The following is a 17,239-nucleotide window of genomic DNA, read 5'->3' as shown; positions in this document are numbered from 1 at the left end:
AAAATACTTTTTTGGATAGTGAATTAAAATCTACTTGCCTACAACGGGCAGCCCACAACGGAGGACGGCTATTTATATACAAGCGTTAGATATATCTAAATAATAATATATAATTCTAAAATATAATAATAACATAATGATAAGTAACCAGATGAAACTTGTTATTTTTAAGTGTCATGTTTAATAAAATAGATACGAAATAGGTATTAAAATAAACACCCATAATATGTATTTAAATAAAACCGATAAGGCTTTTTATTTAACAATTTAATAGGATATCTGATGTAAATTATCGTAGATAGGTATAAAAATATGTTAAAATATATAATAGATACAACTTCTTATTTTAAATCCAAATACTGCTGAAATTCGTTATTTATTACATCCGTGTTCTAGCATTTTATCGTATCTTAAATATCAAATTCTAGCGAGCTTAAAATTAATATCTATTTTATAAAACATAGCACGTGCCATATTTATTTCCGTATTGAAATCGACGTCTTCCTGTCCATTTATTCTCTACCGGGGTTTTAGCCCCGCGCATGGGTGGTGAAATTTTTAGGAATAATTTATTTCTCATATCAATTATGTTAATTGTTAAGTGGTTAACTCATAGACCCAACCCGATTCCCACTTATCCTTCCTCGGAAGGTACGCGTAAATGCATTTCCCAGCGAATGAAAAAAAAAAAAAGGCCACAGGTCTCTCGTAGGAGAGATACTGGTATAGAACGGAGTCCCAATACTCTGTTCCAGTCATTGCTGGACAATAATTATAATGGAACGCAACCATCAAAAGACTTGGCACGATTCATAAAACTTTGGCATTATCGACATCATCGACGATCGTAAACCAGACCGATAAATCAATATTGACATTACGTAAGTGACTTTTAGTGCCCGCACAAGCGTTTCTGGAACAGGGTATAAGGTTTCTGGAATTGAAATTGTTCTAATTTAAAAGATTGCCAGCCGTCGATGATTCACGAGACGAAAATAGCCGGCCATTATCTTGGAGAAAACCAGAGGTCAAACAAACGTCGTACTTTTCTTTTGTGTCCCTGTATAATAATATATTTTTTTACGTTTTATAAGCTTCTATAAAATTATATATAAAACCTACCTACGTAATATTTACACAGCTTTCTACCTAGGTACGTATTTTTAATTATTGTGATATGGTGATAGACAAGAGCACACTTTAAGCTAAGCTTTTGCTGGCTTAGATGGCGTGCTTGGTACCCTTGCAGTATTAAATTCAGTGTATTATCGTCAAGAGTCAAGACATTACAATGTAAAAATGTCGGAAAGTGTATCGTCATTATGATGAAAGATTTACTCAAAATCTGGCTCTGTTATAATAATAATATGTTCGGTACTTACCTGAACAAACCCCTGTTTGTTAATTTATGACTGAAACTGAAAACGGAAACTTTATGACTAAAAAGACTGAAAAAATATTTTTTTTGCTTTTTTCGCTTTATAGCGAAATAAATGACTGCATTCAGTAGGGATTAAGAAAAAGGTTAAAGGAAAGCCGGGAATACTAAAAAAAAAACAAAATTTCAATTTTTATTTAAAAATAAATTATTGTAGTACAACTTGCACCAATAACAACAAAATTTTGGTTTTGAACAACTTGAAACCGTAACGTTAGCACAAAGCATAAATCCTTCATCCTAATTCATTAGAAATAGTCTTAATTAAGGAGAATACAAAATTATATTTTATCTACAGTGCGATAGTATGCATTTAATTATTAAAGATTTGTTGTCCACTAAAATATAGGTATATAGTCGTATTAATTTCCAGACGGCAATCCGCGGATCCTAATCACAAATAAAGTATGATGAAAGATACCACGACATTTCCATAAAATCAATTCTATTCGCGAAACCTACATTGTACATGATTTAATAAGGCTGATAATACTTGTGAAGGTGGCTTTGTGACTATTGAATGATTTTATGAATAAAATTATCACGTCATCTTTCATTTACCTGATTTTTCCGATCCTCTATATCGTCGGCACCTCACAAATTTTTGTAAGTATAGAATAATTAAATTCAATTTTCCTTCTTAACGTTAGATACACTAGTTTACCTTTGTCAACATATTTCATTACTGATGCAAGCTTGGCTTCAGTGGACAGATAATTGCTCAGTTAATATATCTATTTAATTATTTAATAAATCTCATCTCAATCACACAACCTATAAGAGATTCGCCCTCTAATATTATAGCTCTGCACAACAAATAGGAAATAATAAAAAAAGTAAACTAAAACACTTTATCTTAACAACTGAAATATCGTTTACTTGAATCTACTTGTACACTTATTTATGTATAAAAATGTTAAAAGGCATAAATGTTTACTTGACGATCGTATCGACTCTTTTTTCATTATTATCCATTTTGTAACAAAATTTGTTTTAAATTGGCGTCTGTATTAGTGTATTATCTAAAGAGCTTATCTTAACTTAAATATGTACATATTGACTAATAATATGTTATGTGTCAATTTACAAACAATTCATTATTTATATAACCATGCTTTTCAAATACTTTACCAACTAACCCGTGAAAACTACGTGTATTAAGTATTGCTTTAAATTTTAACTTCTAATGATAAAGACGTTTGCTAAATTCCTCTATTTCATTGCATTTTAAGCCATCAAGCAATTCACTCCATTCATGAACTTTTCCAACATGATTAATTGATATAAAATAATTACCTACGTTACGTATAGTTATTTGTAATTTTGCTATAAAATGTATTACAACACTATGTTTTCGAGCCTTTTCATTAAATTTCAGTTTCTATATATCCAATAAAGGTTCTTTATTAAACTTTAGGTCGCCACTACGACTATAAAGCTTATGCTATTATTATATAAAAGCAAAACAAAATGTAGCATCTTTCTTATCAAACTTGGATTTGAACTTGAATTTGTATAAGAAGAACTGATTTATTAGGTAAGTCTACTTTGAGTATAAATTTTGTATGAATATTATTAAAATGGATATCATTAGCTACAAGTATAAAGTAATAATTTACTAATAAAAGCAATGACAAAATACGACCTACGATCATATGAAAAGTTTAATAATTGACTACATACGAAACCTTAGTTTCTTTATTTATTGCCTTTTAAAAACACTACATATGAGTTGGACATGCTATCCTGTATAATAAGTATGTTTATATCGGTATTTTTAAAGTAATACTTTCAAGTTTTTATGTAATTTCGGATAATGTTGAAACTCGCCATAGTATGAAGTTTCATTGTAACTATTAACAGAAAGATGTGGTAAATATTCTCATTAATTCTTAATTTATTTTGAGATAGTAAACCAAGTCGTAGGTTAGGTATAACCATTTTAGGCGAGACTCGATTGTAATGTTTTTTGTTTACTTTAGTGAGGTACAAAACTGATGATGGATAAGTAATTAAAAATAACAATTAATAGATTTATAAAACAAAATCTGGCTGAACTCAGGTTTAAATTAAGTCAGAATCACCAATTTATTTTTAAAGTTTCACTGATAATTCAGAAAAAATAAGTATCCAATATAAACGAGAGAAGTCAGATAATTTAAACTATAGCAATTGTAAATTAATTCATTCACATCCTTTCCTTTATATTTAGTAGATTTTTCTAAACGAAACCGTCGGCTAAAAATTTTAACATAAATTCCAGATGGTGAAGAAAATATATTTATTAATTTCTTTATAATTACAATTTTTTAAGAAAAAAGAGGTGACGTCATACTGTACTTGATATAACAGTGTTATGCTATTTGGTATGCTATTGTTATTCGAGCTTTTTGTACATGTCGTCGATCTGAGGCTTGAAGTAACTTCTGATTTCCGGCCGTTTCGCTTTCATTGTTGGCGTTAATAGACCATTCTGAACTGAAAACGGATCAGGGTGTAGATAGATGTCCTTTACCTGTAACAAATAAAAACTCATCAAACTCTCCTCAATCTAGTTGACCCAAAACACTATTTAATACAAACTTTATAATAACACTATATAAAAAAAGGTATCCACTTAATACTTTTCAACGTCATCATCATAATATCAACCCATTACCGGCCCATTCCTCTTCCCACGATGAAAAGGAGTTAAGGCCGTAGTCCACCACCCTGGCCCAGTGCGGATTGGTGGACTCACACAGCTTTGAGAACATTTTGTAGAACTCTCAGGCATGCAGGTTTCCTCACGATGTTGGAAGCAGGTGATAATTCAGAAAACTTAAAACACACATAACTTCGAAAATTAGAGGTGCGTGCTGGGATTCGAACTCGGCCCCCCGAAAGTGAAGTCGAGCTTTTACCCACTTTGCTATCACCGCTTACACTTAATACTTTTACTACATACAAAAAATCTTAGAGGCAGCATAAAAATTGAAATAGTAAATATTTACAAACAAATTCAGTTAAAAGTAGAACTTAATAAATACAATGTCACAGAAATAATGATACGATTAGAATACAAAATTTAATAATAAAATAAATAATATACATTAATTACAATTTGTCATTAAGAAATTCATTGGTAGAATTATATTCTTTCCTCAGTAATAATTAAACTTGTACTTTCTGAATGATATTAAATTCATTTTGTAACATTGTGGTGGCAGACGATTGTAAATGCGTACCTATTGCTATACAATACACTTTTTACTGTATACACATTTAAAAATAAATATGTAATAAAGGAGGAATATTATTGTCTCCTATTTAAGATACAATCTGTAGAAAACATATTGGTGGGAAGACTTTTACATGTTTATTTAATTGATTCCATCGATTTTTTTATCATCACAAATGAATATCGTCATTCAGGCCACGTCGTCTGTTAAACGATTGTTAGACGATTTTTATTTTTATTATTTTTTTTATATTTTTTGATTATTGTTAGACGATTCAAACATTGTCTCGGAGCCATTTCCTCCTATGACTGTACAGACCAATTCGTGAGCGACAGTGATACACCGACAAATGAAAGTAAAAAATTAAATAATCGATTCTTAGAACTTATCAATAATTATCATGCATCATAAAACAAGTTAAGTGTAAGGTTGAGTTTGCTAGAAAAGCATGGAGATAAATTTCGTGTTCTATTTTCAAACTTTCGTAAAGGTATAATTTTATTCTGTTGAGAATAAACCGCAGACCTAATTTACGTCGCTTAGCTTAATAATATAAATTGTTTTATAGTGCAAAAGACGTTTCATAAATACGCAAAGTAGTTTGCCACATTAAGCAATTTGTATTATTAAACTAAGTGATATACGAAACTTAAGTTATAATTTACCAAGTTTTAATAGTCAAAGAACTATTTACTAACAAAATAACCAACTCAAGGCATACAAAAATATACATTCAGCTCATCATTTCAGCATGCACGTTATGCCATCAAAACAAACTAGAAACTTACGCTATTGGTGGGAGCAAAAAGTCTATTTGCATACAGTCACTTGTCAAACTTCCAATAACAACTCCTTTTAAATTTTAGACCGTGAAAAAACACTGCGTAACTATTCCAACGTTACGCATCGTTTATTAATAATTTCCTGAATTTTTAATAAATACCTACTATTTTTAACTAGTACTATGATCTATTAGATAAAATAATGAAGGAACAAACGATATACGTATTATCTACAGAACTTTTTGCTCTGGCCAATACAATCAGTAGCAGTATCTAGAATTTTTCCTAGGTGGCGTTACTGTACAAGCTACAACGCGATATAGGTGAAAATACTAAGCACAATAACACTATTCCAAAGGACAGCAATTATAACTAACTTGTTCAAAGGTCTTAAGGCCAGCGGTGCGTCCCCACTGTAGCATGTCTTCCAGGATAACGGTCTTCACCCGTTCGTCTTCGCATAGTGCCGAAAATGTGCCCTTAATGCCATTCTCCAAGGCCCAGCACTTCACCACATCAACGTCTGGTACCACGACCGCTACTACGCATGACTGTAAAATAAAAATTACTTCTGTTGTTTAAATAAATTTGAAAGAACAACGCCATTTTGTAACACAGCGCTTTCAAAGACTACTGGTAATTTTTGGGCAAGCATGTAGAAATTCAATTCTGCTATTACTTTTGCCTCATGAGAATATTGTGGTGAAATCTTGTTACCAGATATAATATTTTTATTTACTCCACATTAATAAACTGCATTGACCTGTGTAATAAATCTTATGTCAACGATTGCAATAATTTTTAACAAATATAGCGGTAGCCGGTAGCCATAAAATAATTAAGATAAATAATAGTGTTATAATTCATTCCGTTGAACAATTTTCAACCTTGCATGACTTAAGGAATAAATAATTTATTAGACCAAATACCACGTACCAATACACAATGGTAGGCAACTTCATCATATTTTGCAAATGTGAGCTGGATTTATTTATTTAATTGTATTCAATTTCATTGTGTTTAAATTAATTTCTTTGAATATCATTGATTTTTAAAAGTATTATTATTTAAGTAGTAAAATAAAATAGAAAAATTTAAATAAATTAAATAAAATAAATAGTTTATTAAATTTAAATAGTTTATTTTAGGTTATATTTATAAAACAGTTTGTAAAATATTTTTAGATATAAATATTTCATAACGCAGTTGTATTTATATATGTAAAGAAAAGTGGGACGAGAAAAAAATTTTTAGCTGTTGGTTTTTCCTAAATAAATAAATGCGTTAGTTTTTTGTCCACCAATCAATTTCATTTTTGGCACCGTGTCAGTTGAAAGAACGCAAAGTCACATATATTATTTAAGTAATTTAAAAATTATTATATTAAAATTTAACTTGACAACGCTCTGACAAGGTCTTATGTCTATCACATAGTTTTACGGCTATTCTTAAGTTCATAGCCATCTATTAATGTACATGAATGCGATTAAATAAATGAATACTGAAAATATAAAATTTTACCTTTAATGATTCACCGTGCACGAAAACTTGCTCGACATATTGACTTCTAATGTAAATATTTTCTATTTTTTCCGGAACTATGTATTCACCTTGAGATAGCTTGAAGATGTGTTTTCTTCTATCGATAATTTTCAAGGTACCATTCTGAAAGTAAATACGTGAAGAAAAGATTTATTTGACTAATTAAAATATGAATTGCTTTAACATCCTATCCATACATAGCTTTAACATGCGAAAGCATCGTGAGGAAACCTGCATGCCTCAGAATTCTCCCTAATGTTCTGAAGGGCGTGGGAAGTCTACCGATCCGCGCTTTCCCAACGTGGTGGATTACGGCCTAACCCCTTCTGATTCTGAGAGGAGAGTCTTAGCGGGCCGGTAATGGGTTGCTATCGATGTGCGCGATAGATTATAAAATGTTTGAGGAATAAATTTTCGAAAGTCTTTTATATCAATACTAGCTGTTGCCCAAGACTTCGACTGCATCTGAATTTAGTTGTAGTTCCAAAAAAATTTAAAAGTATTCGGTATCGCTAAGCCTTAACAAGGAGTTTGCTGCTGTCCGCTAAGGAATTCTATCCTCTATCTCCAACCACAGTTTGGGGAAAATTAAACACATAGTATAACTTCTATAGTACAAAAATAATTATTTAAATCGGTTATAATTTGTCGGAGTTATAGTGTAAAATCCTCAAAAACTTTCATCCCCCCCAAAAAGGAACCGAGCTTAATGTCGGGATAAAAAGTATCCTATATTACTTCTAATACTTCCAAGAATATGTGTACAAAGTTTCATGAGGATCGGTTAAGCAGTTTTTGCGTGAAAGCGTAACAAACCAACTTACATTGACATTTATAATATTAAGTAGGGAAGTAGGGATAGGGATAGGGACAAAGCTAAACATAAACTTTATATAATACTCACAGGCAGCCACTTGCCAACATCGCCTGTATGATGCCAGCCATCATGGTCTATGACCTGACGCGTCTTGTCGGGCTCCTTGAAGTAGCCCTTAAATACGTTCGCGCCCTGAACGCAAACCTCCCCTTGCCCCTGCGCCGCGTAGTACTCCATTTCTGGGACATCCACTAGCTGTGGAAATTTACAAATAATTATAATTTTTTTAATCTCTTTCATCAAAGGCATCTGGCCTTACCGAGTAAATCAATAACTTTGAACTTGGAATAAGAAAGCTGTTCAAGATCCATTCCCAAAAAGCAAGTTATTAAAGTACAAGAATAGAGGTTTTAGCCGAATCAGAAACAAAATACGAAAAGAACTATATCATAGTTATCGTATCTTTACATAGTATAAAACAAAGTCGCTCCCACTGTTTGTACGCTTAGATCTTTGAAACAATGCAGTGGGTTTAAATACAGTTTTGAAATAAGATACGAGTATTTTAAGAGGAAGGTTCATACGTATAATTTAGTATACATATAGATGGTATATTGTAATGTGATAGAAATCCTGTAGGAATAATAAGCACTTCGTACTGCCCCACATTTTCACCCGTGCGAAGCCGGGGCGGATCGCTAGTTTAATATTGTATTTTTATAACTACCTTCACTTTACAACAAGCGACGGGAGGCCCAACGTGTTCGGGCACGTGATCACCCTGAACCGTCAGAGTTACTGGCGCAGTGCATTCAGTCTGACCGTAGCCTTCGACAATCTGCAATAAAGTAAATTATAATTTTAATGGACGGACCAAGCAGTTGGCCTATCTGATCAACACTTTGCAGGGCATGTGCCGCTTCGTGCCCACAAAGTTGAGGCGTCAAGTGTCCTGTAATTACACCGGAACCCACTCTCTTCGGACCTGAACACATAATTGCAAAAATTCTGCTAAGCGGCAAAAATAAGCATGGCGGAGCTCCCCTGACGAGCTCAGTCACAAAAAGGATTACTACTACCAAAATTTAATTTAGAGACTTAATAATGTAATGCTGTGCTTTCCGGAATATCCTTACCTTAATCTTTTCTTATCATTAATTTTATATTTCAGTTTAAAAGCATTCTTCTAACATAGCGAATCTTATTGATAGTAATCTTAATGTAGGTATGAATAACATCGTAAATTCGATTTTCCAATAAACTTGTCATCGACTTCATAAAGTGGAATATTTTCTATATTTGTGAAGCGATATTATTTATTATAATTTACTTCCCGATAGATCTCGTATCTATCCAAAATAAATATTTAACTCTCAACGTAATACCAGGAATTTGAAATAATAATAAACACCAGATATATCCGCATATATTTCTGTAAGTGATGAGGCGATCTTGGCATCATGATCTTACAACAACAACTATTATTGAATTTACTCAAAAAGTAAAACTAAAACAATAATTTACGGATATTAACTTTATCAAAACAATCCATGAAATAAAAAACCGTATGTATTTCCACATTTGAATTATCATAGCATATTTCATATCATTACATTGAAATAATATGAAAGTATTCATAAAGTTAATAAAAAAAATCAAGACTTAAACATTTCAGTTGGTTATTTTCTTAAATCTATATATACATATGTCCAACACTATATATTACTAGAAACATAATATATATATATTATAATCACATAATAAAGAGGTAAAGTTTGTGAGTTTGTTAGGTAGTAGGGGGTAAACACAGGATCAACTGAACCGATTTTGAAAATTATTTCACCAGTATAGAGCCACATTATATTAGGTTATATTTTAACTTGAACTCTAAAAAGTCCTCTTCGTGGTAGTCGGCTTTGCAAAGTAAGTTGGAAAGAAACGATCGAACAAAAACGTTTCTTACGAACGCTGCCTTAAAGATGCAAAATTCAGCGACAGCATATGAATAACTTTACAATTGCACATAGGTATTTTGCGATGTAAATGTACCTATCTAATAACCATAACCTATAAATATTATACATCTAATTTGTTTGTGAAGTTTTTACAATTTTGTATTTTGTAGTTGCTATGTGTATGTACAATATGTAATGAAATAAATGAAATAAACTTTTAATAATGATTAGTGTTGCTAAAGGTAATATTGTTTTCATATCATTAATCATGGGTACTCACCAAACATCCAAGAGCGCATCGTGCAAAAGTAAGGACGTTGCCAGCCAGTGGCGCAGAGCCCACCACCATGATACGTAAGCGTCCCCCCATCCCTTCACGCACTTTGCGGAACACTAGTTTGTCCCAGATTGAGTCGTGACGGATTATTCCTCTGAAAAACAAAATCAAAACTTAAAGCAAATTCATAATGGCATTCCCCTACACTGCCCTTGACCGCAATCTCCTCTGGTGTTATGTGATGATGCAGGGTATAGCAGTTGCGTTAAGCCCTTAATCGGTTTCTACGCGACATCGTCCCGGAACTCACAATCGCTTGGAGGCACGTTTTTGTCGGTAGGGTGGTAAGGTAAGTACGGCTGACGCCTTCCACCTGTAGTTGTAGAGTAGTTAGTAGTTGCACAGCATCTTCCGGCGGAGTTCGTCCAGGGAAGTACTTAATCTCACCATGCTTATTTCTGCCGCTAAGCAGCATTGGTGCAATGCTGTGTTCCGGTCTGAAGGGCGTGGTTCTCGTTGTTATTACAGACACTTGAAGCTTAACAGTTATATTTCAAATTGATGGATAAAGGTCATGTTGCAGAACGTGCTCCTTGCATGTGAAGTGATGCTCTGTTTGTAGGCAATGGTTTTCAACTTACCTTCCGTCAATTGTTATTATAAAAAAAACAAGACCAGTCCAGATCAAATTAAGAAAATAAAAATTCCGAAATTGTCCCTTCCGGGGATCGACCCAGGACCTATTAAAAAACAGCGCAAGGGATGTCGTCAATAAAATGAGGTTTAAAAAACTTCGTGTGGTAACTGCAGATCGAAATACAGTAATCACCACCGCCACCGCCTCCACCACCCCTCTTGCTCTTGTTTGCTCAACGTGGTGCTTATTATCAAACCCTCCCATCGATAGAGGCTTTTAGTTCAGTGGACTGTTATAGGTTATTGATATTATAATTCTTCACAGTAAAGTTTATTTAACAGACGAAACTGTCAAATTAAGCTAACTGTGAAGAAAATGAATAAGCTAAGGTTTAATAAAACCAACTTACCGCTTCAATTCTGATTCTTTCGCAGACAACGCCATATTGAAGAGTAACTTCTTGATCTTCGAGTTTGATATTTCACTTTGGGCCTTATCGAATAATCTGTTCAAGAGTCTCGGTACTGCAGGCATCATCGTGGGTTTGAGGGCGGTGAGGTCCTCGCCTAGTCTTCTTATGTCTCCATTATAAAATCCCACAGCCCCGCCTACCATATACAGAGCATTCTGAAAGTATTTAATTAATGTTAAACTACAAGTAGTAGTAGAATAAATCTTATTGGACACAATCTAATATCAATTCTAGCAACTTTGCGACCCAAGGATATTTGTTATTGTACTTTACATAATATAAAAAAACAGAGGTTTACGAAAATCAAGGCATCAAGGCATTAAGGCATCAAGGCAAGGTTTGAGACAAGAAACAGTGTGATCAGCTGTGATCATGATCTTGACAATAAATAATACACTTGAAACTCTCTCACACAGATCTGTCACACAGACATATGTTAACAAATGAAAAAAAAACCACAGCCACATAAATTTAACATGAGAGCTATAATACCTTTTTTTACTTTTTGTTTATTTGTTAGCCTAGATACTAATTTAATTCACGCCAATTTTACATAGTTTTGGGATGTTGTAACTTTTACTAACGATACAAAGGGTAGAGATAAAGGTAGGTGGGAGATAATGTTGTTTTGTATAGTTATATAATGTTAGTTTGTGTGATAAAGGGAAAGAAAAATGTACAAAGAACATCTTCATCATATCAACCCATTACCGCCCCTGTACAGGGCACGGTTTTCTACCACGCTGGCCCAGTGCGGATTGGTGGACTCCACACACCTTCGAGAACATTATAGAGAACTCTCAGGCATGCAGGTTTCCTTACGATGTTTCCCTTCAACTTTGGCGCAACTTAAGTGTCTACTTCTTTACTGTCTACTGTCTAATTTGATTTGCATACAAACCTCACAACACCGCTCAAGCATATGCGCGAGGGGTAGAAAGGATATCATAATGTCATGTTTCATTGGTCGGTGTTCTCCAAGCTGCATGATCACGCTGCACATCGAAGCCACTACGTTTTCGTGTGTCAGCATTACACCCTTCGGCATTCCTGTCGTGCCTGACGTATAGCAGATTGTGCAAAGACTATCTGGTTTAGGTGGCTGAAAATTGTACATGGATTTATAAACGAAGTAGAAGTCAAATATTTCTTTATTCAAAAAGGCACATAGATGGCACTTTTGATCCGTACATTATATGTAAATATTATTTGTTATCACCATCTCACATTGTCATTTAAAACTATTAAAACTATTATTGCTTTGTCTTTCATCAAATCATTATCATCAGTCCGCTAGTTTTCTTTATCTCGTTATTACCACCATCTTCTACTGTGTTATGCATGTTTAAACTAAACTTATTGGAATGGTTACAATTATTTTTTATGAATAACCACGTAAGCGCAATTATATTTTTATTTCAATTTGTTTTTTTTTTGTCATTTTGAAGAATAAACACTTAAGTATGAAGTAAATTTATCAAATTTACACCTTTTCAAAAAATTCTGAGCTATTACAAAATCATCTTTAAAAAAACAATTTCATGTGCAAACAAAATATTACGCTTATACAAATTTAAGCATCACTATATTTATATGCTCAATTAAATGCTTTACTGGCTTTAGTGTGTACGTGTGGTGTAAAGATAGTAATTATTCTAAGTTCATAAGCCTCGTTTTGAAATGCACTTACGACACAAGGATGATCTTTCTGCGCTCCTAGTATTTCCACATCGCTGAATTTAACAATTTCCACACCACGACTTTTTGCCCTTTGATGCGTCGACGGCGAGACTTCCTTTATCGTGACGAGCTTGCGTAAACATCGTGGGGATTGGTCGAGGAGGAGGTTAGCTTTCTTGTCATCCTCACAAACGACTACTGACATTTCCGCTGGAATGTAAAATAGAGTTTAGTTAGTTTAAATCGTGTTCTTCTTGCCCGCATCCCACGATATTCGGATAAGCCATGTGGGGTCGGCATAGCATTTTTTCAATTTTATAATTCGAAGACATGTTATGATAAGTTTTGGCATACAACGACCGGCACTCTACCTGACAATGGCATTGCCTGTCTTTGAGAATGTTTTCGTAGGTGGAATAACCGCCAAATTTCCGTTCAAAGGGGTTAAGTATACCCAATTACATTATATTCGCAAATGTGGATGATAATAGTTCGAATTACGAATTTTACCCCTTAGTTGCATTTTACAAAGTCTGCCGTGCAATCTCGATTGAAGAATCAGTTGTATTCTTAAAACGAGATTGCACTTCACTTATAAAGCGCTCACTGACTTCCCCGATAAAATATGCTATAAAACTCTTAACGAAATGTAAACAAAATATAATATAATATTTTACGATGCACTAAATATCTCAATTAGGTGAAATAACAAAGCCAAAATTATTAGAGTCTGTTTTCGATCTTCAAACATCAGCCACTCAAGGCTCATAAGTAAAAATCCTATAAATACCACGCTTAGCCATTGTGGTAAATAGAGATAAAAAAACAACGGACTTACTTTGGTTAATAATGAAGGCACATGCATTGGCTCCTAAGGTATCATATAACGGTACTATAACCATTGAGTAACAGTAGGCAGCTTGCTCTGTCATGATCCACTCTGGACAATTCTGGGCATATATACCTGAAAAATAGAACTAATTTATATATTTTATGACAGACGGTATTAAGGCCTCAAAAGAAACATTAGGTTATTTAATGTTTTCATATATATAATGTAGTAGTACTTGCCGAAATAATTATTGTAAAGTCACTTACCGACAAAGGTACTTTGGCCCGGGGCGAGGCCTTGGCATATAAGACCCGAACCGAAGTTTTTCGCTCGCAGCAGGGTTTCATTGTAAGTCTGCCACACATAGGGCTTATTTGGTCCCTCACGCCAACCAAGACAGTTGCCATTATCTGCAAAACAACGTCATAACTCTTGAAAAAAATCAGATTATATTAAATGGTCGGCATTTAAGAGGTAGTGGTAAACAAGAAAAAATATATAGATTTTATCACTGTGTTTATCGTGGAATATTCCACAAATAATTCATATTTTGTTGCACACGCTAAGACGTATTTTTCTTTTATCCATCAACAATGAAGTTTAACTTGACGTCAACTGTCCCGACCACTCTGCTAGCACAAATTACGTTAACTGTAAAACCCGAGTGTAGTAAACCCGTTTTTGAATAATGTTAACATTATTCTGTAATGTGTAGATTATCGCATTTATCGCTAACGAGCGGAAATGCAATGGGGAATGAGGTGGGCCCTAGAGTTATGCTTTGAGGCACTCCCGTATATGCAATTGTATAAATAGCTTTATTTAGATTTTAATATTATGCGCAAGAGTTCTGCGGCTGATGTAAAACTGGTGAACAAAGAATTACACAAATACCTACAGACAAACTCATGTTTGAGTAAATTAATTGCTTAACTACCTATAATTTACTTTATACCTAGTATTTGACCGCATTCATGCATAATAATGAAAAACATCTGAAACGGGCAACTTAACTATTAAGAGTGGTTCGCATTTCCTCTGTAAACGGTCCTTTAACATTTAAGACTGTTTCCATAATAATGATAATTAATTGACTCGAAGTATTACTTTCACATTTTAATGTAAAAATTTGACTAGAATATTTCTATTTCGGTAGAATCTAGTACTCGCTTTAGTCATGAATTTTCATAATAGCAATTTAACTCTCATCATTCGTTTAGGTACCTAATGCATATAAATTCATATGAATGATTTCAAAAGATGAGTATGTGAAATTAAAATTAAAGTTATCACACTTACTTGATTCCTTAACACCTCTACGAAAAGTTTCAAAAAGTGTGCGTGTATCGTCGTGAAGATATCGTAGGTATTTCCCGTTTTTTGCTTCTTTGTAGAACTTTGACACGCGTACCATTTCGGGACCCTGGAACAATAAACAATACAAATATTTGAAAACGGGTTTAAAATACAATTCGAACTTTCCTTGTACTAGTGAAAAGAATTGTTTGCTTGAATTGAGACATATAGGCGTAGATCTCCAAAGACCCTTCAAATGAAACACAAAATGGGAAACCCTATACAAAGGAGAAAAAGAAGCATTGAAATCGATTAGGATTTTACGAAGATATCGATAGGTTAACTTTGAATACTGATTCTATCAAAAAGTTCGCAAGAAGCCTAGCAGTTGATCATTATTTTAAGTGAAGACATGTTATTATTGATATTGGAATTAACAATTCTTTCTTTTAAATTTGGTTTTACTAGACAATTTTATTCCCTACCAGCTATCCTTCTTAGTATCTTTACCATAGATTGGGTCTCCAGCTAGTATCGAGGACCAGAAAATACGTCAAAGAGAGAGGCGAGAGAAGGAGAGACGATGAAGTAATTATGATGTTATTCCTACATGCAATATACTGATTATTGGAAATTGTATTTAGTTAACACTGTGCGATACTTATTTGCAGATTGATGATTTTTTAATAAATACCCAAATATCACGCATTATAAATAGCACGTAGTACTCTAATGCCTTTTTGGTTTATTTTCTTGTTTGACTAGCGATCAAAAGGGCCTGAATTCAATTCTTAGGTTAAAGTAAAAATAATGAAGTACATGTATTTTTTCTGGAACATGGAACATTTTCTGTCCAAAAATTAACAGTACAGCCTGGAGATTATTATTTATTAATTTATTTCCCAGCTTATTAGCATTTTGTCATTACAAAACAAAGTTATCCTTATGTGACAATGCAGCGTGTTATGTAAATTTTAATAATATGTATAACTATAATGTATATGTCAAAATCCAAATAGCTATTTTAGTGAGTTCACTCAGATTGCAAGAAAATAAATCCTTCTTCTCGGCAAATTGAAATCAAATGAATTACTGTTTAATTTGAAGTTAACATATCCTCCGTTCTGGTTCATCACGATCATCATCATCATCATATCAATCCATTACCGACCTACAGGGTACGGGTCTCCTACCACAATGAGAAGGGATTAAGGCCGTAGTCCACCACGCTGGCCCATTGCGGATTGGGGGACTCCACACACCTTTGAGAACATTATGGGGAACTCTCATTGTTTTCCTTCATCGTTTCGTTCTAATTTTTATGAGTATCAATAAAAAATAAAAGTAAATAAACGTTCAAGCATCCTTGCAGCGTGGCGGGTTTCAGATGCCTGAAAGAAGAGTTCTGTGCCCAGAATTAGGACAAAAATATGCTGAGTGTGATGATAATAAACTAAAGGCACGTGAGTTTGAGCCTTTGCAGCTATTATAACAACTAGTATTGTTACGTATAAAACCTTATCTTGCTCGCTTTAATTCGATTTGCCATTGCTTCAGAGTTCATTGCACTGAATACTTTCAGTGGAAGGAAAACTAATCAACAATCTCTTGTAATCTTTTTAACGTTACCGCTTTGTACCTATTCATGTCGCACAGATTATAATAGTCTACACTAGGTCTGGAGGTGTTCATTCCTTCATAAACATAATACCTAGTCATTTGCTGGTCACATTTAGACGTTACAGGAGTCTACATATTAAACACTACAACCGTTTTCCAACATTACAGCCTCTATAGACTGGTGCTGTTTAAGTAGTTTCTTTACACCTGGGATGTCCAGAGAGTCGATTTCCAGTTGCCTATTTGGGTTTTTGTTATAGCACAGGTTAGCTTATGCTTGTAGGAATGGTTTGCCCTAGGCTTGTTTAAAAACGTATCGAAATTATAATATTCTCAGCGATTCTTATCGTATACTAATAGATAAAGCTACACTATATATAACTAATAAACTTGCGATCATCTCAGAAACTACTGGACAGATTTGAAAATTATTTCATTGCATAACACCAATGAAGAGTTTTCCAAAATAAGGGTTTTTACGGTAAAAGTTTCATAAAAATGATATATCATAAAGTTGTTCCCCTTTAAAAACTAAAAAAAAAAGTCCGCGACAGTATATGTCTATCTTTTAAGGTTGTCTTATATGCGGACGAAGTCGACAGGGACCGCTAGTATATCGATACAAAATACTCAGTAGTTATAGAAAACATAAGTATATACAGTTATTTCT

General features: G+C 33.5%; 1 protein-coding gene across 6 annotated transcripts in view; it reads right to left on the bottom strand.

The window, feature by feature from the left end:
* Positions 1 to 1,543: 1,543 nt before the first annotated feature.
* Positions 1,544 to 17,239, bottom strand: part of LOC120630862 (long-chain-fatty-acid--CoA ligase 1) — an 84,034-nt gene continuing 68,338 nt past the window's right edge. For all 6 annotated transcript variants that reach the window (XM_039900169.1, XM_039900165.1, XM_039900167.1 and 3 more), the window contains 12 exons: positions 14,953 to 15,076; positions 13,920 to 14,063; positions 13,660 to 13,785; positions 12,832 to 13,031; positions 12,043 to 12,243; positions 11,079 to 11,296; positions 10,036 to 10,186; positions 8,528 to 8,638; positions 7,888 to 8,055; positions 6,963 to 7,106; positions 5,819 to 5,992; positions 1,544 to 3,953 (listed from right to left, as the gene is read on the bottom strand). In XM_039900169.1, coding sequence (XP_039756103.1) covers positions 3,816 to 3,953; positions 5,819 to 5,992; positions 6,963 to 7,106; positions 7,888 to 8,055; positions 8,528 to 8,638; positions 10,036 to 10,186; positions 11,079 to 11,296; positions 12,043 to 12,243; positions 12,832 to 13,031; positions 13,660 to 13,785; positions 13,920 to 14,063; positions 14,953 to 15,076 — 1,899 coding nt within the window. In that variant the 3' untranslated portion in view covers positions 1,544 to 3,815. The remainder of the gene's footprint in view (positions 3,954 to 5,818; positions 5,993 to 6,962; positions 7,107 to 7,887; positions 8,056 to 8,527; positions 8,639 to 10,035; positions 10,187 to 11,078; positions 11,297 to 12,042; positions 12,244 to 12,831; positions 13,032 to 13,659; positions 13,786 to 13,919; positions 14,064 to 14,952; positions 15,077 to 17,239) is intronic.

The sequence above is a fragment of the Pararge aegeria genome, chromosome 17, assembly GCF_905163445.1.
Source record: "Pararge aegeria chromosome 17, ilParAegt1.1, whole genome shotgun sequence".
Taxonomy (NCBI): Eukaryota; Metazoa; Arthropoda; class Insecta; order Lepidoptera; family Nymphalidae; genus Pararge; species Pararge aegeria.
Note: the sequence above shows the minus strand (reverse complement) of the source record. Positions and strands in the feature narration are given on the sequence as shown.